Source organism: Capricornis sumatraensis, chromosome 3 (assembly GCF_032405125.1).
Source record: "Capricornis sumatraensis isolate serow.1 chromosome 3, serow.2, whole genome shotgun sequence".
NCBI classification, from domain to species: Eukaryota; Metazoa; Chordata; class Mammalia; order Artiodactyla; family Bovidae; genus Capricornis; species Capricornis sumatraensis.
In genome coordinates, this window is record NC_091071.1 from 119,253,904 (window position 1) to 119,281,225 (window position 27,322).

A 27,322-nucleotide genomic window follows, 5' to 3' on the forward strand; every position below is an offset into this window, starting at 1 on the left:
GAACAATTTTGTTTTTCACTGACTATTTTGTTTCAGATGCTTTCCACTCTTTTGTAATTAAGACACATATTCATTTCTTATTTTAACATCTAAAATGTACTTGACAAGGCATTGACATTATATATAATGTAAGAGACAAGATTGAGGGCAATGGATTCAAATAGTCTGAGTTCAATTTCCAGGTCTGCTGTCTATTAAATGTGTGATATTGGGCTGTTATTCAATGTCTAACACCTCAGTTTTCTTTTCTGTAAAGTGGAAATAATATACTCATCTCATAGAGTTATGAGCATTAGTTAAGACAATATGTTAGAATATTTGGATCACTACCTTGTGCAAAGCCAGCACTCAGAAAAGTGTGTTATTAATAAAAATAATAGATTACTACAATGGAAATACATAACACTAGACTATTAAGATTAAATCAGAAGTCTTTTGTGCCAAAAGCTGAACTCCAGGCTTTTTAATATAGTTAATAAAATAACAGCTCAGTGTGGTGATCTTCAATGTTTAAATGTTTTAGATATTAGCATATCACACTGTCTATTAAATCAATGTGTTTTTTAAAATGTTGCTTTTTGTTTTCAGTTATAATATATTCTTTTGTAATAAATCCTTCCAAGGAGGTTTTTTTTATAGATGTACTCTTTCAGGATAAGAAAGTCAAAAGTTATCAATACAAACATATAAAACAGAAGCTGGAAATGTATTTTCAGAATAAGGGGAAATTGATGTTAATTTCATTTTATCAAATACTGGATTTAACTTATTTCAGCATTTAAATTCATCACATAAAATATGTAACACAATAACATAAAGAAAAAATAACATGGCTCTGATAATACTAAAATTCTTAGTGTTTAACATATGATCCAGCAATTTCACTCCTTGATATTTACCCCCAAAATTGACTATGTATGTTCACACAAAAATCTGCACAGAAATGTTTACTGAATTTCTATCCATAATTAACAAAACTTGGAAGCAAGCAAGATGTCCTTCAGTAAGTGAATATAATATAATATTATAGTAATATTATAAGATAATATTACTCAGTACTCAAAGAAATGAGCTATCAAGACATGAAAACACATGGAGGAAACTTAAATGCATATTATCATGGAAAGAAGATAATTTGAAAAGTCTACATATGTATGACTCCAATTATATGATCCTGGATAGAACAAAACTGTATAGACCATCAAAGGACAATTTATTGCCCGGGTTGGTGATGTTTTCAATTTATTGCTAGAGTTGGCGGAATTTTAGGCTCAGAGGAATTTTAGGGCTGTGAGATTATTCTGTATGTTCTGTATGATAATGGTGAAGCAATGTCATTATACATTTTCCAAAACCCATGGAAACTCAAATAATGAGGTTGAGTGGTGGTGTGAACTATGGATTTTGGATGAGTTGTTGTCTGTTCATCAGTTGTAACAAATGTAGCATTTGGTGCAGAATGTTTATAGCAGGAGGGGCTGTGTTTATGTGGGAGCAGAAAGTATATGGAAAATCTCTATATCTTCCTCTCAATTTTCTGTGAACCTAAAACTACTCTAAAATAAAGAAGACTATTGTTTAAAAATGCATGATACCAGAGTTTCAAAGTTTTTCACCTTAGTGATCTATCTCAACAGCCATAATTCTTCCAATCAGATAATTTCAAATAATTTACATATCTTCTTTCCAATTCACTACATGTCACCTTAAAGAAATTCATATATATATATATGATTTTTAAAAAAGTTATTGATTATGAAGAAATAACTAATAGTAACAATGTGATTAGAGATATACTGATCCTATGATATGCATACATGTATATGATAAAATGCTTCACTAAACCTATATGATAAAATGCTTCGCTAGACATTGGAAATTAGTAAGAGGAAAAAGAAAGGATTGCTTTCAAGGGGCTCAAGATCTTCTTAGAGAAACTATGTGATGTGGAAGATTTGTAGTCAGCAGTGGGCTGCAGCAGTAATAGGAAAAGGTAAAGTCCCTCTGCATTCTCCAGATCTAGCATTTCAGAAAACAAGGTAAAGATGATTTCACATGGTTAAAAGTGATTAATTTTAGAAATGATTTTCCTCTGTCTAGAAACTCACCTCTCCTACAGGGCTGATACAATCTCATTTTGATCATTTTCCATTCAGCTTGTCGGTCCATTATCATATTACTAGGAGTGTATCACTAGCTTTGTTCGCACTGCATGTGCCTCATTTGTAAATGACATTGTCAAGGCTATTATTGCAGCTGTTTGCAGAATGTCGGAAAGCTGTCAAATCCAGCAGAGTCAAACTGTTTGCAGCAAACAGCAAATGAAACATGCTCATAAATGATTAAAGGCACTTCATAAATGATCCTTACCAAGGAAATGGAAATGTTGTTAGACTGAGTCATCATCTGTTTTATGCACCTGGAATCAAGCCAAAGACAGTTGCTGCTAATAACCAGCTAGGGGAATACCTGCTTTTTGAAAGGAAAGGGGTGCTCTGGAGAAAAGCCTTTCAATTTATTTTTGCTTTTATTTATTTATTTTTAATTTAGTAGTTGACTTACAATATTACATTAGTTTCAAGTATACATTAAGCTCATTCAGTTATATGTGTGTGTATGTGCATATGTGTGTGTGTGTGTATACAGATATATTCTTTCTCCATTATAGATACTGAGTACAGTTCCCTGTGATATTTGGTAGGTCCTTGTTGTTTACCTGTTTTACATGCGGTAGTGTGTATCATGTTAATCCCAAACTCTTAATTTAGCTCTTCTGTCCTTCACCTTTAGTAACCATGTTTGTTTTGTCAGAGAGTCTATTTTTGTTTTGTGTATAAGTTCATTTGTATCAGCTGTTTAGATTCCACTTATAGCTGATATCATATAATATTTGTCTTTCTCTGACTTACTTCATATTCAGTATGATAATCTCTAGGTTCATCCATGTTTTTAAATTGGTATTATTCATTCTTTTTAATAGCTGAGCAAAAGTCCATTGTGTCTGTATATAATACACACACATAGAGATATATATATGTATATGCATGTACTCAGTCATGTCTGATTTCTTGCAACTCTATGTACTGTAGCCCCAAGGTTTCTATGTCCATGGGATTCTCCAGGGAAGAATACTGGAGTGGGTTGCCATGCTGTCATCCAGGAGATCTTCCCCATGCTGGGATCAAACTAGCATCTTCTGTGTCTCCTGTATTACAGGCAGATTCTTTACCCACTGAGCCATCTGGGAAGCCCAAAACTGATAGCCCTTAGTGATAAACTGATGACTTTCTCAAAACAAGATATTGATATAAACTTAACAATGTGCAGACAAAAATGAGGGGGGGGGGGAAACTCTTAGAAGTATTTTTCATGGCTCAAGAAGATAGATCCAAATCACAAGTATTTTTTTAAAAAAATCAGCTTTTTTCGAGTCTAATATATACTCAATGAAATTGTAAGGGAAGAGTTAAGAGAGTTTTAACAAACGTGTATCACCACAAATATGACGCAGAGCCCTTCCATAAGCCTCCAAATACTCCACTTCTGTTTGCATAAAACACATTCTCCCTATGCCTGGATCCTGACAACCAACCACTTACCTGCTTCTCTCACTGTAGATGTGCTTTTCCTAGAATTTCATGTGAATGAATTTGCTTTGCCTGTGGCTTATTTCACTTAGTATAATGCTTCTATGGCTCCTGTTGTGAATATATGGTTGCATATATAGAAAATTCTTAATGTATTCTACACATTAAAGTTCATTCTTCTTTGTTGTGTTAGGCTTCCAAAACTGTAGAAATATGATGATGCAGAGGGGCTCATGACAAAATCATGAATAGTATTTGAAAAGGAAGATCAAAGGCCTTGTGCTGGGCTTGTTCTACACATTGTTACATTAGATCCTCTTCAAGTGACCCTTCAAGTTAGGGTTTGTTAATGAAAGGAAAAGTGAAGCTCATTGGATGTTAAAGAAAATTGGAAAGCTTCCTTTCCCTAATGATAATAGATAGGTGACCAACTTTTTGTCTTCCAATTCCTGTTAATTTTGATAGGTCTCCTACAAGTACTCAGAATAAACACTAAGAGGACATATGTTACACTTTGCTGTTTTGCTGCATGATGTATTGGGACAATTGATAAAATGAGGAATGAGATAGTTAATGCTAGTATGTTGTTCAGTTGCTGAGTCCTGTTTGACTCTTTGTGACCCTCATGAACTGAAGCACACCAGGTTTCCCTGTCCTTCACTATCTCCCAGAGTCTGCTCAGATTTATGTCCTTTGAATAAGTAATGCCACCCAATCATCTCATCCTCTGTCATCCCCTTCTCCTCCTGCCTTCAATCTTCCCCAGCATCAGGATCTTTTCTAATGAGTCAGCTCTTTGTATCAGGTGACCAAAGTATTGGAGTTTCAGCTTCAGCATCAGTCCTTTCAGTGAATATTCAGGGTTGATTCCTTTTAGGATGGACTGGTTTGATCTCCTTTCAGTCCAAGGGACTCTCAAGAGTCTTCTCCAACAGCAAGTTTGAAAGCATCAGTTCTTCAGTGCTCAGCCCACTTTATGGTCCAACTCTCACATTTGTACATAACTACTGGAAAAATCATGATTTTGAATACAGGTACATTTGTCAGCAAAATGATGCCTCTGCTTTTCAATACATTGTCTAGGTTTGTCATAGCTTTCCTCCCAAGGAGTAAGCATCTTATGATTTCATGGCTGCAGTCACTGTCCACAGTGGTTTTGGAGCCTAAGAAAATAAAATCTGTCACTACATCCACTTGCTCCCCTTCTTTTCGCCATGAAGTGATGGGACTGGATGCCCCTCTTGTTTGTTGTGAATGGAACATGGAATTGCATAGAAAAATAAGAGATATCACTTTGGTTTGATATGAGGGGGAGTGTTGTGGAGGTTGGGTTGAGCATAATGGTTTGGGTGCCCTAGAAGCTCAGGTGAGACTGCTACTAGTACTAGTAAGATTAGAACTAGGAACAAGGCACCCAGGATAGCTTTAGTTATTTAGCAAAGATTGAATAAGATTTTGTCCATGTAGGATGAGATTCCTGTCAAACTTTTAGGGCCTGTTTCATGAAGGAATAATAGATGAAGAGTAGAGAGAAAGTTTTGTGCTCCAGTGGAAAACTATGCAGTGTCTAGAGCACAATTTCCAGGTTATCTAATTGTAAAGAGTTGTGTTTTTGTTTGTTTGTTTGTTTGTTTGCAATGCTATAAGTTGTTGATAATAGGGATAACCATTCAAACAATTTTTATCCATAGACATGCAAATTATGTCCACTGGAAGTTTTCTCTTCCCCTCTGTGGATATTTTAAATCTTCTGCTTCATTTTAATATTCTTTATGATGTTTTTTTTTTTTGATTCTCCATTGAATCACCTTAGCATCTTAACAATTTTCTATTAGTGAGTAAAAAATAATACTTAACATAGTTCCATTTTCATGCCTGTATGAGAATCATGGTTTTACTCTTTTTTTTTTTTTCCTTTCTTAAAAATTACCTTCCATGTTTTCATGATACTGTACTGCTGTTTTTATTAATTCTCTAAACATGTCAAAATTTTCCTTTACATTTTGAACAGTCTTTTATCAAGGACAGAACAATCTCCCAGGATAGATTTATACTTTCTACAACAGTTCTGTGTTGTGAATGGCATACATGGATTTTAAGGGAACTAGATAGTTTTGTTTCATAAAGATCAGGCTTCATGAGGTTGTAGCATTAGTAGGAAGCCTGAACTTGAACAAGATGAAGTCATGTCGGAATATCTCCAAGACACGAGACCAATGTCTATCTAAGCCCTGACCTTTTAGATGACAATATTGTTCAGTTCAGTTCCGTTCAGTTTCTCAGTTGTGTCAGACTCTATGCGATCCCATGGACTGTAGCACCCAGGCCTCCCTGACTATCGCCAACTCCTGGAGCTTACTGTAACTCATGTCCATCGAGTTTGAGATACCATCTGACCATCTCATCCTCTGTCATCCCCTTCTCCTCCTGCCCTCAATCTTTCCCAGCATCAGGGTCTTTTCCAGTGAGTCAGTTCTTCACATCAGGTGGCCAAAGTATTGGAGTTTCAGCATCAGTCCTTCCAATGAATATTCAGGACTGATTTCTTTTAGAATTGACTGGTTGGATCTCTTTCCAGTTCAAGGGACTCCCAAGAGTTTTCTCCAACACCACAGTACAAAGCATCAGTTCTTTGGTGCTCAGCTTTCTTTATAGTCCAACTCTCACATCCATACATGACTATTGGAAAAACCACAGCTTTAACTAGACAGACCTTTGTAGGCAAAGTAATGTCTCTGCTTTTTAATATGCCATCTAAGTTGGTAATATCTTTTCTTCCAAAGAGTAAGCAACTTTTAATTTCATGGCCACATTGACTCCCATCAATATTGTAGGGGGTATATTAATGGTAATATTTGGTTATGAAGGAACCCAGGGAAAAATGGATATGATACTTTTTTTCTTCTAAGATTATCTATTAAGACAAAATTTGTGTCTTATTCTAATAAAAAATATCTGATTAGAACAGACCAAATGTCTCAGTTTTGTTCAGGTCATTTGGCAATGAATTATTAAATAAAAGGGAGTTTATAACCTGTGAAAGTTGCTCTATACCAAGATAAAGATGAACTCCATACCTTATGCTTTTAGTGTAGATTTGAATTTTCAGGCTGGTTAAATGGGTCAGGGAGGGGACAACAGATTTGAGAGACTAGGACCTCTCAACAGCAAGGTGATTGTATTAGTATGCAATCTTGGTATGGAGGAAAGCTGAAAGCTGTTTCTAGAGTCAAATGCTTTTTATTCTTAAGTATTTTGTTTTGAGTATTATCGCTTTCGTGACCTGAATTTCTAAATAGAAATATTTTGAAAACATCACAGGGTTTTTATAACACCGGATTTGTTTCAATCTCAATGGCATCATTAGCATCATTAAAAAAAAAAAAAAAAGAAGAAGAAGAAAGAAAAACAACTCTTTAGTGATGGCAACTGTTCAAATCTTAACATGTAAGGTCCAACCCTAACCTTTTGATGAACATAGTATAATTTGTTGCCTGTGATGCTAAAGTAGTTTTCCTTCTGTGTTCTCAGGTTTTTTTGCCCCAAGGTGGGATATCTTTTCACAGTGAAATAAATTGTATCCTTCTCCACTGAGATAGGTTAAGAAAGAGGCTCCAAAATTTTACATCCATCCTACAGCAGCAGCTTTGGTATGGAGACACAGCTGGTGATGGGAATCAAATGAGTCTCTAAAGAAGAATTCTGCCCAAGCTAAGATCCCAGACATTTTGAGTATTTGAAAAGTACTCAACATGCTCTACTGAGGTATGGAACAGATTTTGACAACTCATGGAATCCTTGATGGTTATTTAGCATTTAGTCATTTAACTGAACATATTGTGATATCTGGGTTTCCCAGGTGGTGCTAGTGGTAAAGAACTCACCTGCCAAGGCAGGAGTTGTAAGAGACAAGGGTTCAATCCATGGGTTGAGAAGATTCCCTAGAGAAGGGCATAGCAATCCACTCCAGTATTCTTGCCTGGAGAATCCCCATGGACAGAGGAGGCTGGCAGTCTAGAGTTTATAGTGTCGCAAAGAGTTGGACATGACTGAAGCGACTTAGCACAGCAGCACAGCATTGTGATATCTATCCCTATTTAGGGGTCAAAAATGAAAGTCCTGTTTGAGCTCTGATATTGCTTATGAAGAATATGCATTGGATATTCAAAGCTATCCCAATAATAGTGATGATGTGTTTGGGGAATATATGTAGACACTGACTTTCTAAATAATAAAAATAAGATCTAAATGGAAAACTTACTAATGTGTAAGTCTACCATGTGAAATGCAATTTTGTTACATTACCTCTGTTTCCACAGTGACTAATTGTCAAGCTTTATTTCTCCTTCTAGAAATTTGTTCACTTAAAGGGCTAGTTTATCTGATATGCCTGTCAGACTGCCACTACAAGATGTATATTATTTCTTATTGCAGTATGCTACACGTATTTCAGTAATTTCTCTTTAATCACAAAATATCTCAGCATCTCACTCTCTGTATTCATGTCTATAAGGAGCAGCAACATCATTTCTTAGGACTATGACATCCATGCAGCTCCAACTCATACTCTTACATCAGCTTTTCAACCTCAAGACTTCTGCCGGGGTCCAGCCCTGGTGGGTCCAGGGTAATTCGAAGGGGAGGCAGAATCGGCATCCTAGGAAAAAACTTATTTAATTACAGATATAAAGAGAGATTAGGAAAGAATAGTGTAGTAGGAAAATTAGTGGAGAAAAAGAAGCTGAATAACTTGGTTTACGTGGAATACCAGTAAAACTCCAAGACAAGGAATTTGCACCACCTACGTAGGCCACAGGCGTCTTTCCATCCTCCCAAAGGAGAGGAGGCACTGAGGCCTCCCCAATCTGATCTTAGAAGCCCAGGAAAAATTAGCAGGCTTGGTGAATACCCACGTTCCAGATGGGAATTCAGCCAGAAGGGGAAAGAAAGAATGACACGGGGAAATCAGTCTTTCCAGAAATGGATCGGATTTCTTTATTTTCAGGTTTGCTTATATACTTTTTGTTATACATAGGGATGAATACAGAGTCACGCGGGGTCAGCAGACCTGACCCTTGTCAAAATCAGGTGCTTCATATAAAATTATACAAAGGTCTTATGGGTTTTACATCATCTTTTGGCCATGAGGCCTGCTGACATTTTATGGCCCTTTCTGATAACAGTCAGTCAACCAGAAAACTTATTTTTTTCAGAGGTGATTTTTTCTTAAACCAGCTACCACCCTCCAAATAAAGTTGTATTCTTATAGGGTGAGGGTGTAGTGGGTTACAATCAAGAAAAGGAATTTACTTAGCCTAAGGTTTAACATGATTAATCTTAAAGATTAATACTTATTTCTCGTATATACTAGTTATATTCATTATAAGGGCAGGGGATATGGAGATTTAGCAGCAAATATTGGCTCAACAAATGAAAAACCCTTCACCAATATAATTTCTAATCAACCCACTATACTATACTAATAATGTTCTAACTTCTCAAAAGAGTCTGTATTTAGAAAGTTTTAAAGCATCTTGTGCTTCTCACGGTTGGGAAGCTGCAAACAATCACATGTGGCTGGATGAACATGCTCAGGCAGGCTAGAGAACCTTCAGAGGAGTTTGTAAGTTGAAAAACTCTTGTCACACCCAGGAATTTTTATTAACTGGAACTGCAAGTTAACTCCTTCTCCGAGAGAGGTGGTGGGGGAACAGCCCCCTGTAAAGTCAGAGATTTAGGTGAGAGCATAAAACAGACTCTGGTTTTGGGGGTAGATGCTCGGGAACAGGGGGTTTCCTGAGGCTCAATCCCACCTTTGCGTATGCTGAAGCCTCCTTCCTCATGACCTTTGCCATGGGTGGAGTTCCTCACACTGGCTCCCAGCAGACTTCCTTTTCTCCTCTGAAACTCTGATTTCCATTATCTTGCTCTCTGAATATTATACCCTGTATTTAAATCTTGTTTATGATTTTTGTTATATAATAAAGCAATTATATATACATGCATATTGCATATATATGCATATTATATATATATATATATATAAAACATCTCCTAAATGTACTAGATTTAAGTTTAGCATAAAAACTTTAAACTGTACATTCAGAACTGCTTTGGTTATATGAAAATGCAATTATGTACACAAGCATATTGCATATATATGCGTATTATATATATATAATATATTCTTCTAAATGTACTAGATTTAAGTTTAGCATAACAACTGTACATTCAGAGCTGCTTGGTGATGTCTCAATATTTTTCTAGTTCTTTCTACTTGCAATGGCCTGAGATGAATATTTTATACACTCCTATTTTTTCTCAGAACGTAAATATACCTTCCCTCCATACACAGCCTTAGCTGATGCTTGATTACTAGTTTGCTGGAAAAAAGTAATCAGCAGATTCATATGTGTCATTGCCCTACTATCAGTTGCATCAATCTATCAGTTCAGTTCAGTTCAGTCGCTCAGTCGTGTCCGACCCTTTGTGACCCCATGAATCGCAGCATGCCAGGCTTCCCTGTCCATCACCAACTCCCGGAGTTCACCCAAACTCAGGTCCATCGAGTCAGTGATGCCATCCAGCCATCTCATCATCTGTCGTTCCCTTCTCCTCCTGCCCCCAATCCCTCCCAGCATCAGAGTCCTTTCCAATGAGTCAACTCTTCTCATGAGGTGGCCAAAGTACTGGAATTATCTATATACATGTATTCTTCTTATACCATGGCCATATTATTTATCTACCTATCTAAGTTCAGCAATTTCATTTGTGCACTGGACTCCACTAACTCTTGTTTACACAAAAATATTCTTCTTGAAATTCCTTGATGGTCCAATAGTTAAGACTATGCTTCCACTGCATAGGACCCAGTTTCTATTCCTGGTCAAGGAACTAGGATTCCACATGCTGCATGGTGTGACCACCCCTGCCCCCCCCAAAAAAATCCTTCTGTAAATAGTCTCACACTTGTCTGCATCACCAACACTTCCTTTCTCCCTCCAATCTGTATGGGAATTGTGCTAAGGAACTTTTATTTCTGAGGCTGTAGAATTTGCCTTAAAAAAAAGGCTTGATTTTAAAAAGCCCCGATAGAAATTGTGGGTGTGATATAACAGAGGTGACTTTATAAATATTATTGGGTTTTACAAAATATGAAGAGAAGTCCCAGGCACTAAAAATGAAGAGAGGTGAGAAAACCATGCTGTCATGTTGACAACACACTATGCTGTGTTCATATTTGCTAATCTCAATAATTTAGACATATTGTTTGAGTGAACCCATAAAGTGGGGGTGGGCAAAGACCTCTGACTTTAAAATTTTATTAAATATTTTAAATACACAAAGTGTTAAAATAGTATGTGCATATTATTTTAAAATTAAAATAAGTTCAAGGTTAAAAAAGTGAGAGAGGAAGATAAAGAACACATAAAAAAAGAGGATGAAGCCAGAGTTGTCAAAAGTCTATATCCTCAGTGAAGAAAATAAGACTAGAAAAAAAGTTGGTTTGCCGGCTATGCTCTGGGTGGGACAAAGTGCACTCATGATTCATCCTTATAAGCTTGACTTCATATGTGTCTGAAGCTTGAATTGAGGCTGAAAAGCGAAAGCGTGAAAGTGTTAGTTGCTCAGTAGTGTCTGACTCTTTGTGACCCCATGAACTGTAGCCCTTCAGCTTCCTCTTTCCGTGGAATTCTCCAGGCAAGAATACTAGAGTGGATTGCCATTTCCTTCTCCAGGGGATCTTCCCAACCCAGGGATAGAACCCAGGTCTCACACATTGCAGTCAGGTTCTTTACCATCTGAGCCACCTAATCTTAACAAATTAATTTAACATGTTCAAAGATTGGGACTGTTTTAAAACACCTGGCAGAATAACCTCTGCAGGTGTGTATTCTTATACACGTGAGTGCTGTAAAGTTCTACTCTTTGAAAATAAGTATATAATCCAAAATTATAAAACTCAAAAAAAATATTACTATGAATGAGAGTCATTAGGGGAAAAAAATCTCAGGAATATAGATATTTGATAATGCGTATATCCAAAATGTTTATTTTAAAATTTTATTGGAACATAGTTGATTTCTAATGTTGTATTAGTTTCTGGTGCATCACATCAGGATTCAGTTATACATGTACATATATTCATCCCTTTTCATGTTCTTTTCCCATATAGGTTACTATAAGATTTTGAGTATATTTGTCTATGCTATATAGTAGGTCCTTGTTGAGCAACTATTTTGTATATAGCAGTGTGTGTCCAAAATATTTAGAAAAGAAAAACTGACAGTTATAATTCGGAATCAGGAATGACATACTAGCTTAACACAAAAAATCAAATATTAAAATTTTAAAATTACAGGACTGTAATGTTTACAGTTTAATTGGATGAATGAAATAGCAAATTATAAAATAAGATTTTAGAAGAACGATCATACATATAAAGGAATTATCTAGAATATACACAGAGAAAAAGAGAAGGAAAAAATATTACACTAAAACCTGTTGTAGCTAAAAGTAGAAAGTTTGGTATAAAACTAATTCAGAGGAAAAACTATTAGAAAAAGAGTGTGAGGAAAATTAAGAGAAAATAGTGCCTCAAAATATTCTAGATTTAAAGAAGCAAAAAATAATATTCAAATTTAGAAATTGTGAACTATTTATACGGGAAAAGTATTTTAAAAAACCCACATCGTAGTGCATGTCAGAGAAAAGAAAAAAATAGAGACAATACAGTTTTATTTTATATTATTATTTTAATTGAACTATAGTTAATTTATAATGTGTTAATTTCAGGTGTACAGGAAAGTGATTCAGTTATATATATGCATGAAAGTGAAAGTGAAGTCGCTCAGTTATGTCCGACTCTTTGTGACCCTGTGGACTGTAGCCCACCAGGCTCCTCCACCCATGGGATTCTCCAGGCAAGAATGCTGGAGTGGGTTACTCTTTTCTTCTCCAGGGTATCCTCCCCACCCAGGGATAGAACCCAGGTTTCCCGCATTGCAGGCAGACGTTTTAACCTCTGAGCCACCAGGGAAGCCCTATATATATGCATAAACCTACATATATGCACACATATGTGTATATTCAGATTATTTTTCCTTATGCTAAGTCACTTCAGTTGTGTCCGACTCTGTGAGACCCCATAGACTGCAGCCCACCAGGCTCCCCCATCCCTGGGATTCTCCAGGCAAGAACACTGGAGTGGGTTGCATGTCCTTCTCCAATGCATGAAAGTGAAAAGTGAAAGTGAAGTCGCGTGTCCGACTCTTTGTGACCCCATGGACTGCAGCCTACCAGGCTCCTCCATCCATGGGATTTTCCAGGCAAAAGTACTGGAGTGCGGTGCCATTGTCTTCTCCAACAGTAGGTCCTTGTTGGTTATCTATTTTATATATAGTAGTAACATATTTGTTAATTATAACCTTCTAATTTATCCCTCCTCCCTGTTCACTTTCCCCTTTGGTAGCCATAAGTTTGCTTTCTGTGTCCGTGAGTCTATTTCTGTTTGATACATAAGTTCCTTTGTATCATTTTTTTTTTAGATTTCACATATAAGTGATATTGCATGATATTTGTCTTTCTCTGACTTATTTCACTTAGCATGAGAGTCTCTAGATCCATCTATGTTGCAGAAAATGACATTATTTCATTCTTTTTTGTGTATGAGTAATAGTTCATTGAATATATATATATATATATATATATATATATATATATATATATATATATATATATATATGTAGGAGAAGGCAATGGCACCCCACTCCAGTACTCTTGCCTGGAAAATCCCATGGACAGAGGAGCCTCGTAGGCTGCACTCCATGGGGTCGCTAGGAGTCGGACACGACTGAGTGACTTCACTTTCACTTTTTACTTTCATGCATTGGAGAAGGAAATGGCAACCCACTCCAATGTTCTTGCTTGGAGAATCCCAGGGATGGGGGAGCCTGGTGGGCTGCCATCTATGGAGTCACACAGAGTTGGACACGGCTGAAACGACTTAGCAGCAGCGGCAGCAGTATATATGAATATATATAAATTGTACATATTCTTTATCCACTCATCTGTTGATGGGCATTTAGGGTACTTCCATGAGGAGACAATATAATTTTAAACAGCCTAACAGAAAAGCCAGTTTATCAGCTAAGCTTTGGCACTTTGATTAACAGCATGCTTCCCATGAGCAAAAATGGAAGCCACAAGACACAAAAATAATAAATTCCTTCAGTGTACCAAGAGTTTTCAAATCAAATTGATTAACCACCTAAATAAACATTTAAGAATTAAGTAAATTCAACAAACTTTCCTACATACAGAAGCACATTAACAAATACCAAAAAAGACTCTTTCTAAAGAAACTTCACATACGACATGTTTCAGAAAAAAGAAATATCAAGAAATAAAGGTTTCTATGTATCTAATAATGTCATGCATTGACCTCAATTATTGCCATAGCTTCACTGTATTCATACAACTAGTGTAGAATATCTTCTTGCCTCATAATTGCATGTGACTGTAGAGCAATTGTTTCAGGTAAAAGCCTGGAGAAATTACATGGAAGCTTTGTAATCCCAGGAGTGGACACTTCATTCACATGCCACGCCAAAGCTGAGTCACAGTGTTGAATCTATGGAATTGATGGCTACCTGATGGAGTGGTTAGACTACCACAGCCCAGGTACAAACCAGTTACGGTGGAAGTGCAGGGCAGATTTCTGTGGGTAATTTATCATGCTCCGCCATTAGTTCAATATGGTCATTTCCTTTCCTGGACAATTGTTTTGCTCGTATTTTGTTGTTAACTAAAGCAGCAGCAGCAGCAAAGGTCTCAATAGTTTCATAATATGTAATCATAGTCAAATTATTTTATATCCATTGAGTGACTACCTATCATTTTTCCATTGATCTATCTCACAATCTGTCTTTTTTCTGAACCCCAACCAAGGGTCAGGCATTAAGACAGAGTGGTGACCAGGCAGCAATAACACCTGCTCTAAATAGCTTAAGGCTAGAAGACAAGTTCTGGATTAGATAAATAAGCATGCATAATAAATACAACTATTAAATCATTACCTCTAAATCCTATTTGGTAAGATATTATTATTTTTAATAGTACTTTATTTTTAGCAGCATTGCAAGTTCCTAGTTTGAAATGAACTATTAATAAAAAACTTAAAATGAAATTCACTGTCCTCAGTTCATCCTATGCCCACCCTCCAATTCCTTCCTTTTTCTCTCGTATAAATTTTCTTACTTCCCCAGCTCCATTTTCCAAAACATTTTCACCACAATTTTTGAATAAATTAAATCATTGTTTTCACTGTTCATTGAAATAAATATTTTTAATGATATGTAATACACTACTGTTACATTTGTTTTTCTTTACCCTAGAATTAATGATTTCTCATTTTTCTTTTCTCTTTCTGTGGAATCTAAGTAAATATAACTGATTTATCCAAGTTCATATACATGAAAATGAATTAACAAGAAATTCAGACCTTGATTTCTTTTATTGCAAAGGCCATGCTCATTCTTCTCTACAGCATGCTGAAGTTTCTGGATTACCTGCCTTATAGGTAAGTAAAACAAATGAAAATTTTAGCTTAATTCTACTGTAACTTGAAGCCATATGATGGTGGTATATGGGAAAATAGTGAACAGAAAGTTCCTAGAGTGGGCTTTTCCCTAGGAGCTTCAAGGATGAAGTTTTGTTTGTTAATTTTTTAATATGTATTTTTCTCTATTTACTTATTTTATTACTTTTTGATAGCACTCAGTCTTTGTTGCTGTGCATGGGCAGGCTTTCTCTAGTTGCTGCAAGCAGCTCAGCTCTTGGTTGTGGTGCACAGGCTTCTCATTGCAGTGGTTTCTCTTGTTGCAGAGCACAGACTCTAGGTGCTCAGGTTCCAACAACTGTAGCATGCAGGCTCAGTAGCTGTGGTGCATGAGCTTAGTTGCTCCATAGCATGTGGAATCTTCCCAGATCAGGGATAGAAACCATATTCTCTGCATTGGCAGGTGGATTCTTATCCACTCCACCATTAGGGAAGTCCTGAATTTATTTAAATTCTAACAATAATGAGTGTATTCAATTACTTATTTCTTAACAATTAATGAGTACATAGGAAAATTATAACTAGTGGATCAAGCGATACTGCTTTTCATACAAATTTTATAAAATTATATAAAAAAGGATAAAATTTGACACAAAATTCTTAGGTAAATTAGAATGTAACCTAATATGAAATAATTGTGTGGTGGTATTTGGATATGTGTAAAGGCAGGACAAACTTGTCTGCTAAAGTAAGCATCCTTTTATTTCTCATCTATTGTGCGTCAGGGATTGCAATGCTGCTGCTGCTGCTAAGTCGCTTCAGTTGTGTCCAACTCTGTGCGACCCCATAGATGGCAGCCCACCTCACCCCTCCGTCCATGGGATTCTCCAGGCAAGAACACTGGAGTGGATTGCCATGTCCTTCTCCAATGTATGAAAGTGAAAAGTGAAAGTGAAGTCGCTCAGTCGTGTCTGACTCTTAGCGATCCCATGGACTGCAGCCCACCAGGCTCCTTTGTCCATGGGATTTTCCAGGCAGGAGTACTGGAATGGGGTGCCATTGCCTTCTCTGAAGCAACACGTTAGTTCTCTTGTATTCAAGAGTTTGCTCATTGTAAACTTCTCAAAGTTGTTCCTTCTAGGATCTCTCTGAGGCAACCTAAAACTTTGTTTATCCATGTTACCAACCCTCAGCACTTCAAGTCTAACTGTAATCAAAAGTTCATTGCTTCAACCTCGGGTGCCAAGGATTGGGGATTCCTTCTCCAGTCAAGAGACGCAACAGAACCATTGCTTCAACCCCGGGTGCCAAGGATTGGGGATTCCTTCTCGAGTCTCTTGAGAACACGACGTCTTGGAGAGAAAGAGCAGAAGCAGGAGCGGAGGCGATGGCGGGAAGTTCCTCAGGTGAAGGAAGGCAGGTGGCTCCTTCCACTGGATCAGAGTCTCCATGTCCAACCACGAAGCTCTGAGGGTACTCACACCCTGTGAATATCACCGGAATCATATTTTTTTGCTGGGTTCTAGAAGGTAGGGATGGGTTCTTAGTCCTGAATTCTCATGGGACTCAGCAGTCTCTAGATTTCTTTGAGTCTTCAGAATTTATCTCTGACCATGTTTTCACAATGCATAGCTGGTTTTTGTCTATGCATTGCAGTTTTTTGACTTGTGGTTACTTTTCATATATGCTGATCTGTAACTATATCCATTTATTTTAAACTGGTAGTCATTTAAGTTCAAACAGATCCTAAAGTTCAGCTCAGTTCAGTTGCTCAGTCATGTCTGACTCTGCGACCTCATGGACTACAGCGTACCAGGCCTCCCTGTCCATCACCAACTCTTGGAGCTTACTCAAACTCATGTCCATGAGTTGGTGATGTCATTCAACCATCTCATCTTCTGTCATGCCCTTCTCTTCCTACCTTCAATCTTTCCCAACATCAGGTTGGCCAAAGTATTGGAACTTCAGCTTCAGCATCAGTCTTTCCAATGAATATTCACATTCTAAAGGGTCTACATTTTTCCCCCTCATCCCTATGTTTTGTGTTTTTGATGTCACATTTTATATCTCCATGTCTGTCCCTTCCCTGTTTATTGTATAGTTTATTTTACATTTTTATCTTTTAAGCTTCATGCTATCTTATGTCAGTGGTTGATCCACAGCCTTTAGTATATATTTTCCTGTACTAGTAGGATTTTCCCCTTCCTATTATTTTATTTTTTATAGTCTTTTCATTTATATTTAAAGACCACCCCTTAACACTTCTTGTAAGATCGGTTGCTCTCTCTCCGTGCACTCCGTCATGTCCGACTCTGTGACCCCATGGAGTGCAGCCTGCCAGGCTCCTCTGTCCATGGGATTTTCCAGGCAAGAACACGAGTGGGTTGCCATGTATCTAATATTTTCATCAATTCATCTAAAAAATACAGTTAGCCCCACACAGAGATAAAGGAAATTAGATAAGTTAAATGAATATCCCAATGTGAAACAGCTGATGGAGGGAGGAGCGCACATGCCTAATACCAGACCTGCTCAATTCTAATGCCATTGTCTTCATTATCTGCCTCATCTAATTGTACGTGGCATGAGAAAAGTCCTCATAAGTTTGCAGGAAACAGGCAAAATTTTTGTTTGCTTGTTTACTGTGTATAAGATATTCACCCAACAAGTGCTATTCAAGGCAGAAAGAAACACGAAGTTCTAGTTATTTACAAGTGGCCAGAAAGAAAAAAAAAAAAAAAAAGCAAGTTTCAAAATACGATAACGCTATGATGTAAAGAGAAGCATCAGAGAGTTTGTGATTTATTATCAATAATTAGTTGTTGGTTACATTTTAACTACATTTTTAATAGAATACAAAAGAAAACATGTAAAGATGGCATGCCCCTATTAGTTTAAAAATAAGCGTTTCTCATTCTAAACACAAAACTATGTCATACCAAATACTGTTTGCATTCATAGCATGCAATACTATTATAACATCATTTGTTGCTGCATTTTTGTAAATTTCATATTGTTGTTTTAAATATTATGGCACATCAACATCATTGGGTTTCTTGAAGTTATCTAAATATTTTTTTTCTGTTTATTTAAGTATGTATACAAACATTCCATTCTAAAATATTTTATTGGCTTCCATAGTTGTGGTATTTAGCAGAAAGTCTCTAAAGCCACCCTTCACAGAAATTTTCAGTTCTTTTATCATTCAGTGTTTTCCCTTGCTTTTGTTCTAAACTCAGTCCAAATTCCTCTCATTGACTCTGTGTTTCCCAGGCATGCAAGATATAGACTTCTGCAAAATAACTGTGCTCATTTACAGAAATATTTCTCCCCTATCCTTATGTCCTAAACAATCTATCCTTTACTGGCCTCTTGTTTCCTTCCTAAGATACATCAAAATCTTCATGACTGGTGTCTGTTTCTAGCTCTGAGGAAGGGATTGCAGGCAGGATGGGAACCATGCCTGATAGTTCCAAGATGGTTACTCATTTTTGTACCTTGCAGTATGTTTCTACAACCAGCAGGTTTGCTCTGGGATTTACACAGAAGTAATTGTCTTGAGGCTTAGCATCCCTTGCTCTCCTGATACAGCAGCTTGTTGTGAGCAGCCTGCCAAGGAGAATGGCACAGCTGTGTGCAATCTGGGATCACTGTGTGAGCTCTGGGGATCCCATGACACCCTAGAGCCATCTGGAGAACCAAGGGAGTGCCAGGGAATTAGCAAATTTGGACACAAGTCAAAGCAAGCAACTTAAAAGAAGGCCAAACTTTCTCAATGTTCTCTTTAGAAGGTGATGGGGAAAGTGCTGATTTGGAGTCAAAGTTAAGCTGAAATTACCACTTTATGTCTTAAAATATTTATTATCTTAGACAAATAACTTGTCTATTCTTACTCTCTTGACCCATACAATACAAGAGAATAATGTGCATGTAAATCTCCCAAATTCATATGAATGTTTAATGCTTCATTTCTCCTGACTTTATCACCAAGACACAACAGTATCTTCAGGTCAAATTCAAGCAGGGAAAATTTAGTGCTTATGTTTTCTTTTTACAAATAATTAGCATAAAGCCTCACTCCCCAAAATAAGCCATAATCCTGTCTCTTATGTAAGGGTTGTGTTAGTGATTTCCTTCCAAAGAGAATAGCAGGAAAGATAGAAGGGGAGAGAAAAACTTCACAGTGGAGAAACCTGACCAACAAATACTACCTCAAGCCAGTGAAGTCATCCTGATGGAGTGTGCACTTGACATGGGGTGTTGAAAATGACAATTTACCTCTGTGACCTTGCTCAGCAAAACCCTTAACCCCAATTTAACCTTCGGATAAATAGAAAACTGAATGAAATTGAGGGAACACTGTGCAAAATGCTCCTCAAAACTGTAAAATTCATCAAAAACAAGGAAAACCTACAGATGCCCAAGAGGCACATGAAAAGATGCTCAATATCACTAATTATTTGAGAAATTTGAATCAAACCTGCCATGAAATATCAGCTCATACCAGTCAGAATGGCCATCATTAAAAAGTCTACAAACAATAAATGGTGGAGAGAGTGTGGAGAAAAGAGAGCCCTTCTACACTGTCGGTGGGAATGCAAGTTGGTGCTGCCACTAAGAAGAACAGTGTAGAGATTCATCAAGCATGTGTGCTGAGTCATGTCTGACTCTTTGTGACCCTATGAACTGTGGCCCACCAGGCTCCTATGTTCAGGGGATTCTACAAGGAAGAATACTGGCATGGGTTGCCATATCCTTCTCTAGGGGATCTTCCCAACATAGGGATGGAACCTGCATTTCCTGCATTGGCAGGTGGATTCTTCACTACTGAATCACCTGGGAAGTGCTGGAGTTTCCTTAAAATCCTAAAATAGAGTTATTATATGATTCTGCAATCCCACTTTGGGGCACATATCCAGAGAAAATCATAATTCCAAAAAATTAATGCACCCCCAGCCTTTACAGCAGCATTATCTATAATCACAAAGACATGAAAGCAACCTGAAAGTCCAACAGATGACTAGATAAAGAAATGTGATACCTATATACAATGATCTATTACTCAGCCATAGGAAAGAATGAAATAATGTCTTTTGCAGCAACGTGGATAAACCTAAAGATTATCATATTCAGTGAAGTAAGTCAGACAAAGACAAATATATGATATCATTTAAATGAAGAATCTGGAAGGTCTCCTGTAGAAAGAAATGGCAACCCACTCTAGTTTATTTTTGCCTGGGAAATCCCAGAGGAGCCTGTCAGGGTAGAATCCATGGGATTGCAAGAGTCAGACAACACTTGGTGACTAAACCACCACTACCAAAAGATCATACAAATTAACTTATTTGCAAAACAGAATGAAACCTACAGACATAAAAAACAAATGTATTTTTACCAAAGGGAAAGGGGAGGGGAGGGAAAAATTAGAAGTTTGGGATTAACATAAAAATATTGCCACATATATAAAATATATAAATGGCAGGTACCTGCTGTATAGAACCGGGAACTATATTCAATATCTTGTAACAACTTAGAAAAGAATCTGAAGAAATATGTATAACTTTTGTGTATATGTACACTTTGTTGTATACTTGAAGCTAACACACCATTGTAAAATAACTATACTTCAATTAAAAGAAAACAAAACATATAAGCTTTGTAAAGGGAAAAAAAAAAACAAACAAACAGGAATGTCTGAGAAACTTTCACTATTTAGAGGAGGCTAACCCTGGTACCTGGATGGAATCTTAGGCCAGAAAAATGACATTATGTGAAAATTAGAGAACTCCAAATAAGGTGGCTCAGATGGTAAAGAATCTGCCTGCAATGTGGGAGACCCAGGTTTGAGTCCTGGGTCTGGAAGAAGGGAGTTGAAACCCACTCCAATATTTTTACCTGGAGAATTCCATGGCCAGAAGAGCCCGGCAGACTATATCCAATGAGGTCTCCAAGAATCAGACACGACTGAGAGACTAACACTTTCACTTTCAAATAAGGTCTGACCTTTAGTCCATCATAATGCATTAATATCAGTCATTAGTTGTGGCTCACATGCCAGTAACATAAGATGCTGATAGTAAGGGCAACTGTATGTGATGTATACAGAACCCCTCTGTACTACTCTTTGAAGCTATTCTATAAATCTAATAATATTACAAAATAAAAAAAGTTTCCTTAGAAAGTCAAATATAGAAATTCACAGTAAGAGAAAATAGCACATGGTGTGATCCCATTTTCCTCTCTAACCATGACTAGCCTGGTGAACATTAGATCAAAAATAAGTTCTTACAGATTTATTATATTTGGACAATCAATTTTGTGTAATGATACCTTATTAAAATGAGTTTTTAAATTGAAATGCTCTTCCTTAATGTTAGTTACCAAAACTTTTTCTAAAACTGATTTTGTGTAGGCCTAGTCTACAATTCTTTTGAGGAAAATAAAATCTAGGAATGCTTTGTGCACATTCTCAGTTGAATTTGGGTTCTGCTTCATGCAAAATTCGGTGAGCTTCTTAGATGAAGTGATAATGAGAGTCATAATATCACAGTGACAGGTCATTTATACTTGTTGCATTTATCCTCTTGAAATTTGGTACAAAAAAAATTTAAACCTGGGACAAATTTGCCAAAGCAAATATGTATAGTGTCTGAATAATATAGGGCTCTTTGAGCCAAATGAATTCTGGTCAAAGGAATTTGGGGAAGATGTGAAGAATATCATTTGTCTAATTTGCCCAGTGTGCTAATATTTGCTCTATGGATTTGTGAGAGAAAATGGACTATAATGTAAAATAAAATTTACTTTCCTCTTTACTAAGTCTACAGTTGGAATGCAGAGGAGAGGTATTTAATTACCCCAGAGTCATAGTATTTATGTATTGATATCACAGATCCAATTTATGTCCATTCAAGGGACTGAGCAGGGGTCAGAAACAGATGGATTTAAAGTCAAACTCTAATACCTGAATGATATTTTCAATTTGCCCAACTTTGGGAAACCACAGTTGCTTTTCTCAACATGAAGATTAGAGCAAATACTTAATGCACCAGACACATGGGAGTTACAAAACAAATATTAGTTTCCTTTACTTCTATTTCCATTTTCCAGAATCCTCTTCCCTATCACCACAAAACCACCACCACAACTGCAACAAAAAGAAAATCCACTTATTGTGAGGGAAAGTCCAGTTTACCCACAAAATATTTACCCATTTTTGTTTATTCTGCACATTTTTCTACCAACAAGAAAAATAATTGGCACAACCCAAACATTATTGGAATTGTAATGGGTACGGTAACTTTGTCTCTCTTCAGTAGAAAATATTGTTCTGTATTCTGATTTCCAGCACAAGTTGTCACATGTAGCAGAACTGGAAAAATTGGAGTGATTGTACTTATTAAGATTCTGAGACTAGGGAGACTATATAATACATATTTTCCATTGCTAATGAGGCATACTTGAGTCTTTGTTCCATTTAATTCAGTTTTATTTTTTAACTGCAAAAAGAAAAAACAAAAAATCATCCTCAAAAAGCAAGCATTATGACCAGGTTAAATAGTTTGTCTTTATGGTATAATCTGCTAAGCTCCACAATAACTGATTTACTTAGAAAAAAGTCTCTGCATTTATTTCAAGATGATATCCAAAATATTTTACATCTGTTTTTGTAAGTTCCACTCTTCTGAATTTGCTTCCACAAGACTACTTCAATTCATCTTTTCCTTAAGATTCTTTATTAGCTCTTAGAAGTGTATACCAAATAAATTCAAGCACACTTTAGCAGACCCTTCAAGGTTTTCCATCATTTGCTTTCCTCTTAAATGTCATCTCCTTCCAGTTGCCCGTTTGCAATTCATGTTCTAATAGTAGTGAACTATATAAATATTCCCAAAGTTCTATATTGAGTCTATTCATAAGCTTATCTTTATCTGTTGTTAATGAACACTCTCTCCTGTTTAAAAAGCCCTTATAACTTTTGTTCAGTTTTGTTTTTCAGAAAATCTTAAACATCAAAATTTGGATGGATATGCTTTTTGCTTTATCTACATCCATAAAATAATTTTTTATTTCTGCTAACATACTCAAATTATTAGCTAAAATAAAATTTAACTGCCAATTATTAATTGAGGATTAGTTGAGGATAGGAATTCTGTTCTTTCATTGTTTAATTTGCAATGGCTATTGATATACTTTCCACATATGGTATATGATCACATTTTTTCAGTTGGATAACTTGCCACCCATCTCAATCTTGAGGTTGATCACCCATAACAGCTATGATTTCATTTGATTAATTATTGTAATGACTCCAAAATTATTATTATTGTCATTTTACAAATAGAGGATACTAAGGCTTGAGCAATGCTAATTATGTTATACAAGAAAATGTTGTTCAAAACATTATTCAACTTCAAAACCCATGCTTTCAATACATCTATTCTTGCATGCCGCAGCCAGCACAAGCAAGAGTTGCACCTGCACAGGGAGAGAACGGAGCGTCCCCGCTAAGAAAAATAAGAGAGAGACAAAAGATGGGGTTGAGAGGATCAGACCACAAATGGCTGATGCCTTTCTTTATTAGGCTATAGTATTTATAGGATAATGTACGTGACTTAAGACATGTACAGGATTCTTTTTAACTTCAGGATACAATCACTAGACCCTTACCATTGTGTACAGAGTATAATAAGTAATCTATCTTCTATGACATGTTGCAGGACACCCTGACCCTAAGGGCTGTAAAAACTCTTCAAGGGTGGCGGGACAGGGAGCTTAGGAACAATGCCTAAGGCTCTGCATACCTGCCGAGCAGCTCCCAAGACTTAACCCTTCACGGGCAGTCCCCCACAGCTCCCCTCTCTTTATTTTTTAAAAGCTCCATAAGGTGTCGGTGTTGCAACATGTTTTTATGTATCAGAATTTTCATGTGTAAGACTTCTTTAATAATACTACGAATAAAACAAGGAGCCAAACAAATCACGATAAGCACAACAATCAAAACCGCGCCCACAGCAATTATGCTTCGCCACAGTGAATGCAAGCTAGGGAAGTTAGAAAATAAATTTTGTAAAAAATTGTCAACAGTATCAGCTATGTTTAGAGTAGCTTTAGGAGAATTTTCAATATTAAGAATTTCATTATGTAATTGCAATAGGTCTAGAGAAACATTAGTATTAAACCAAATCCCTTGTAGATGTTTCTTCACCTTATCCCACGGAAAGTCAGATGCACTATAAGCCTTTTTTGTAACACAAATCCATTTATAATTAGCATGACATTGAATTTTCATGCGAAAGCTAATGCTCTGAACTTGTTCTCCTAGAACTCTAACCACATCATATAAAGCTGATAATCTATCTTCTATTTTTCTATCTATATCTTCTTGTGTTCCCATTACTTTAGTAACGTTATATGACAAGGAATCTACAGTATGAGCAGCTTGAATGGATTGTGCCAGAGATACAGAAGCGGTGACAGCAGTTGCTATAAGGGTGATTAAAGATACTATACCCAGAACAATCAGGCTCACACTTCTTTTAGTGCGGTTAAGAGCCGTGTTAATGCGTTGTAGCAATTCTAAAGCAGTCTCGTCATACCAAGCTTCAGTTATTTCAACTGGTAACATTACAAAAGCAGGTTGTTTTACTATTATAACTTGTTCTCCTTTTGCAACACCTCTTATGCAATTGGTAAGTATGCAATTAGAACAATTTAAATGATAAATATTCAATGACAATGTTATTTCCACATGGCCTTGTATCAACATAAATGGGTAAGGGACACAAGCTCGGGGATATAAAAACCCCGTAACTCCTACATTACCATATTTACTCCCACTGATATTGGGTTGTAAATATAGACTATTGCCATGACCAAAAGCAGCCAAAAGTTTCCACAGTTCTGTTTGATATATATGAGCAGTGTTTACAGAGAGAATGGGTGGATGCTGTCCTCGATATTCAGGAAAATCAGGTTTTCCCCCAGGTGCCCAATCCCATAAAAAGGTGATATTGGCATTGTTGATGTTGTACACCGACGCAACCCGGGCTCGACATAAAGTCCAAGGAGTGTCTATTTCTATGCGGATGCTTAGATGTTTGCCACAAAACGGAATGTTGAGAGGTCCAGTTCCGTCACGGTGCGATCTTTTTCCGGTTTTTTCATCAATGCCAGAAATAGTCACTCGAGGATAGGATATATCAGCTGACACCTGTATACAGTGAGGATGTTGTAACTGATAAGAAAAGCACATAGGATATTGCGTAGTAAGACCATAAAAGGAGATATTGGCTTGCTGAGGGGAAATATGAGTGTCTGATTTTCCTCCTAAAAGACTTGTGTCGTTGACATAGACAGGTACTATTTCTTTATCCCATTCTAATGATTGAATCATAGGCGGGTCTCCCCCCAAAAGACAAGCTCTAGCTATTTGTTTCTAATCATTTGGGGGTAGATTTTGAGTACCCAAATTTTTTATCATAGCAACAGTGAATGGAGCGGTAGGACCGTATTGTGAGCAAGCAATCTTTAACTCTTTCAATTGCTTGAAAGGCAGCGCTTCATAGAAACGCTGGTTATTATGTTCAAAGACAGGAAAAGCAAGAGAAAAATCGGAGACAACCTCACCAAGTCGTTGTGCTTGTCTCAATGCCTTTTGTAGCGGAGACACATTTTCAGATGGCGGAGGAGGAGGCCCCGGAGGGGGATCGAGACCAGCAACAACGGAAGGAGCATAGGCAGGGGGAAGAGGCGGAGCAGAAGGAGATTTTGAGTTGTTACTAGGAAGCCCAACCCCTGAGTTCTGTAAAGCAACAGTGAGATTTTTTAAACATTCAACCAAATCATCTTTAGATGTTGACACCCCCTTTTCTTGTGCCAAAAAACCCCAATCTTCTTGATGATATTTAGCAGCCTCTTCATCTAATTCCGCCTCATCTGTGGAGGAAAGTGAATCATCAGTATCTGGCGGACGCGATAAATTACAAAACGGAGGGTCACCTTCAATTCCCTCGGGAACAGCATACTTGGGCTCCGAATCAGGAACATGAAGAGGATTTTCTTCCTGTTTTAATAAATTTCCTAAACGTTTTAATTCATCATTATCAAAGTCCAGGCAATCACGAATTAGTGTCCAAAAGGATAAAGTTTCTACAGGAACCTTTTCAGGGCCATGTAAAGTATAATGAGTCCGAATTTGTTCCCCTACCTTCTTCCACGTCTCTAAACTTACTGTGCCTTCTCTGGGGAACCAAGGGCAAACTTCCTCAATAAATGAAAGAAAATTGATTAATTTAGGTTTGGAAATAGTAATTCCCCGGTGTTTTAACATTACAGATAACATATGTGCAAACAATTGACGACTATGCGTCTGTCCCATATTTATACTCTCAACTATATACCTTACTACTCCTCCTTAATTTAAATCACTTGTATACTTATATACTCACGCTTTTCAGCTTAGTAAGAGTAGTGGCGAGGAAAACTGTCGAACTGCCCCACGTTGGGCGCCACCTGCCGCGGCCAGCACAAGCAAGAGTTGCACCTGCACAGGGAGAGAACGGAGCGTCCCCGCTAAGAAAAATAAGAGAGAGACAAAAGATGGGGTTGAGAGGATCAGACCACAAATGGCTGATGCCTTTCTTTATTAGGCTATAGTATTTATAGGATAATGTACGTGACTTAAGACATGTACAGGATTCTTTTTAACTTCAGGATACAATCACTAGATCCTTACCATTGTGTACAGAGTATAATAAGTAATCTATCTTCTATGACATGTTGCAGGACACCCTGACCCTAAGGGCTGTAAAAACTCTTCAAGGGTGGTGGGACAGGGAGCTTAGGAACAATGCCTAAGGCTCTGCATACCTGCCGAGCAGCTCCCAAGACTTAACCCTTCAAGGGCAGTCCCCCGCACTTGCAGGTCCATTGTTCAAGTAAAATCATTTTTTCTTTTTATTTAAGTATAGTTCATTTACAATATTGGTTTAGTTTCAGGTGTACAGCACAGTGATTCAGATATATGTCTCTCTCTTTTCATATATATATGGAACATGTATTTTTTCATATATATATTCTTCTGAAAAGAAATATGCATATGTACTCTTTCCACGTCCTTTTCCCTAATAGGTTATTACGAAATGTTGAGCATAGTTCCCTGTGTTATACAGAA

At 37.0% G+C, this 27,322-nt stretch overlaps 1 protein-coding gene across 1 annotated transcript; it reads right to left on the bottom strand.

Annotated features, from left to right (window-relative positions):
* Window positions 1–16,368: 16,368 nt before the first annotated feature.
* On the bottom strand, window positions 16,369–26,527 carry LOC138076304 (endogenous retrovirus group K member 21 Gag polyprotein-like). The gene is given in 2 exon segments (XM_068968467.1): window positions 16,369–16,631; window positions 25,369–26,527. Coding segments are annotated over 2 exon segments (1,422 nt in total).
* Between the last annotated feature and the right edge of the window lie 795 nt (window positions 26,528–27,322).